Below are 3,931 nucleotides of genomic sequence, written 5' to 3' on the forward strand. Positions count from 1 at the left end.
ATAAGAGTCAACTCCGAACGGAAATTTATGCGAAGATTTTTTAAGCGTATGCAGTAGTAATAAACTCGGTAGATTTGGCTCGTGGCTTTAGACTGAACAGAACGAACTTTCTTTCTCATGTTTTTGGAAAATACGTATATATATACACTCGGAAAGAACAGTGGAGAGGGCTGAAATTAGTAACGGTTGGTAAGCATAGGTCGAAGATTAAAGATGACCTAGAGTACAAAGTGCAGGATAATGTAGAGCTGGATGTAGATGAGTTCGAGTTAAGGATGAGGTCATCGGAGAAGTGGAATTGTTGGACCGGGTATCTACGTATGTTTAGTTAGATTAGGATACAACAGTGCTTCGAACGTCGTGTATATTATATTTTGATTGTTTGTATATTTAGAATCGGACTGATGGACTCTTCTTTATACCTGTTTTTAGCAGTTATACATTATTACATGGAATGGAAATTGTTAAAGTGGCCACAAATGGTACATCTACTCTATTGGCTGCGTCAACAATCAATCATATATTGTTATCAATATTAACAATCGGATCCTTGTAATGCAGACATATCAAAGAGTGTCGATTTTCGTATCAAATAAAGGTACAATAGTGAATTATCTTTTATTCATCACATTTATTCCCGCAATAATAATATTATACATAGATACCATTCACATTTTCCAAGGTAACCAACAATTTTTGGAGAAAATGAGATTGAAACATCAATCCACGATAATTTGTTGATATTGGACAATATTTTATTGAACTCCATGATTAATAATTCGCAGTTGGCAACGAGCCACATAACGAGCTATTGGATTCTGAGCCGATGTTTAAATAAATTGTCAAGTTGTCTGGCATCATTTGTAGCGAGGTCTTGTAGATGTACATAAAATGATTGCGTTCAAGGTAAAGTACCTCTAAATTAGAAGGCAAATTTAAATGATCCAGGGATTCTAGCTTGGTGAATTTGTTTCCTGATAAATTTAAATACCGAAGATTCTTCATGGGCTGAGACCAATTTACTGGCAAATGATCAAGTTTGTTGTCATCTAAGTGCAGTTCTTTTAAAAATTGTTGGTTTTGAAACACGTCTGTGTGAAGGAATGAAATTTTATTATTACTTAAAATTAATTTCTGTAAATTTGGCACGCTGATAAAAGAGTTGACTGATAAGTATTGTATTTGATTACATTTCAATGAAAGCGTCGTTATGGTTGACGAATTTAGGTTCGGAATATCTACTAACGAATTGCGATCTAATACAAGGATCTCGAATGATTCCGAAATGTTAAGGGACACTAAGTTGGCAGTAGATAAAGCGTTGCCGGATAGATTTAAATATCGAAGATTCGCTAAGCTTGTAAATGCTCCCTCATCGATGGAACTGATTCGGTTATCAGCTACTGATAAAATTTCCAACTGCTTCAATGCCGATAAATTAAGTCCATTTTCACCTATTTGTTCAATTTTATTGTCAGCTAACCACAGGAGAGACAGATTAGTCAATCTTGGCGCATAAGACGTGATTAAGTTCCTACTAAGGTCAAGATATATTAGTGTGTTAGGTAACAAGGAAACAAAGGAAGACTTTTCTTTCTTGTTTTGTGCGAAATTAAGGTATTTCAATTTTGGGAATGGATTTTCTTGCCTGGCTCTGACGTACCCAACGACAATATTACTTAAGTCCAAGTATTCAAGTTCAGGATATACATTATTTATTTCTATATCTCCTGAATAATAAGTGTTTTGACCTCCAAGAAGCAGCACTTTAACGGTCGGAAGTGGGCCAAAAGAGAATAAATTGCTCGGATTAATTTGGTTCTCTCGAAGATCAAGATACTTCAAATTTGGTAAATCCTCGAATGCTCCTGACATCATACTAAGTCCGGGAGATCTTAAGGTAATACATCTTATGGCAGAAGAGGCGATGAAACTTCTTGTAACGCTTGACGATGCAGGTAAATCGAGTCTTAGCGATTCATTCTCGCAGATATCTGAAATGTTCCTTATCTGTTCATAGATATCTGGCGTATCAGCTGCTTCGTAAGTGTCCACAGCGTTCACGAGTTCTGCAACGAAGTTGATAGGTGTCGTGTTTCCAACGGCGATTAACGGAAAGACAATTAATGCACCGAAGATGATTGACCGTCTCATCGTTTCCGGTTCGCTAGAAATGAAATGTAATTTTTCTTTATATATATTGTATTTCTTACGAGTGATCGATTCATGAAATGAATGATAAAAATTCGTAATATAATTATCCTGTTGGATCACAGCGGGACTCTGGAGTCCTACCGATTTTAAAGCACTTTTTTAATTAATTAAATAATTCGACTTTTTCTGATTTGTATGATAATTACTCGGGTAAGATTGGCATTGATACTTATAATGTTTATTGGATTTTAGTTGATTTTTATACGTATTACTATATATTATTATATTATGTATACTATTTAATGAATAATTTCGACTAAATTGATTGGAATTAACTGCTTTATTGGGAGTTGATTTTTGCCTTCCGAAGTAGAAATCATGAGTATTGTGATTGAATTTATTGCAAATTCTGTATTGCTGAAAATTATCATGTCTCAAACGCAAAGCTTTTCTTCTGCTGCCGTAAGAGCACCATTAATATTTGAAAATTCTCGATGCCTTAAGGATATTCAGGCTATACAATCCTTGCCAAAGTGATGTAAATATAAAATTTTGCAATTTTTATGGTTTTAGAATGCAATCACTTACATTTCAAAAATTTTAGTAAAATTTTGGAAATTTTAACAGTTTATATTGGCTATATAATATATTATATATTTTAAAATACTAGTCATTGTTAAATACATGACTTACTTGTATATTAAGTTATATAATACTATATAAGAGTGAATACTCCACAATTCTTTTTTTTTAATTTGTTAATAATTGTATTATAAAAATGTAAGAAGATGAAATAATAAAACATGATTTCTTTTATATTTCAAGTTTTAATTTATTCACCCTTTTCCTAATATTTTGTATTAATTAATTTATTTGTTTACTTCATAGGTCTGGAAGCATGAAGTTTTGTTATCATAATCCTGAAGATTCAAATACAGTACACGAAGAAAATGCTGCAACGGCGTTTGATGCAGTAGTTAATATTATGGTCTCTTATGACATGGGATGGACAATCAGAGGCTGCGGTAGAGACTATGATAATTTGAATGGTTTTGGCTCTATCGTTGGCGTATTGAGTCGCCAAATACTCGATTATTCAACATGCAATAGAAAATGTAAAAAATGTGATATGGGTCGTACTCCACTTGATCACAACTGTAGATTGAATTATTGGGACTCATCAAAAGCAATGGAGGCTCACGTTGCGAATAAACATGTCAACAATAGCTCTATTTTGAAATCAAACAATTTGCAAGTAGGTATTTTTGTAGGCGACGATGATAGTTCTTCGATAAGTGCTTGCCGTGCTGGCTCTTCCCATCCAATAGGAAAATTGTCAGATACAAATCATACTTCAAATGGAATTAAAAGACAACTATACGACATCGAAAAAACCCACAATGAATTAACTAAAAATGATAACGTATTTACATCGATGCTTTACATATGCCATGTCTCAACATAGAGGGTACAGGAAGGCTATGACGGAAGCAATTCGATGTATTCCGTATCATGCTTTTAGCATCAGAAATGTGGTCAATGGTGTGGATTTATTCAAGATCGAGAAAATTACGATCATAGGATGGTCCCTGGAGGTTTTCAAGATGAACTGTTATTTAAAGCAGTTAATGGAATTTTTGAAAACTTGGAGGCTAATGCAGAAAAATTTTCTATAGGCGTTTCAAGTAATATTAACGAATCTCTAAACGCCAGTATGGCACATAAAGTTCACAAAGCCAAATGCTTAAGTGTCACAGCGTCGGCAGACTACCGATAC

The 3,931-nt window shown here is 33.9% G+C and overlaps 2 protein-coding genes across 2 annotated transcripts; one reads left to right on the forward strand and one right to left on the reverse strand.

Annotated features, from left to right (window-relative positions):
• Positions 1-599: 599 nt before the first annotated feature.
• Positions 600-2,169, reverse strand: LOC108632831 (insulin-like growth factor-binding protein complex acid labile subunit). Its single transcript, XM_018037659.2, has one exon. The coding sequence runs from the start codon at positions 2,152-2,154 to the stop codon at positions 772-774; it is 1,383 nt and encodes a 460-aa protein (XP_017893148.1). The 5' UTR covers positions 2,155-2,169; the 3' UTR covers positions 600-771.
• LOC113463857 (uncharacterized) lies at positions 1,867-3,916 on the forward strand. The gene is made up of 3 exons (XM_026810766.1): positions 1,867-1,958; positions 2,021-2,180; positions 3,043-3,916. Coding segments are annotated over exons 2-3 (579 nt in total). The 5' UTR covers positions 1,867-1,958; positions 2,021-2,178; the 3' UTR covers positions 3,620-3,916.
• The last annotated feature ends 15 nt before the right edge of the window (positions 3,917-3,931 follow it).

The sequence above is a fragment of the Ceratina calcarata genome, unplaced genomic scaffold (genome assembly GCF_001652005.2).
Source record: "Ceratina calcarata isolate Rehan_Ccalc_2016 unplaced genomic scaffold, ASM165200v1 scaffold1777, whole genome shotgun sequence".
Lineage (NCBI taxonomy): Eukaryota > Metazoa > Arthropoda > Insecta > Hymenoptera > Apidae > Ceratina > Ceratina calcarata.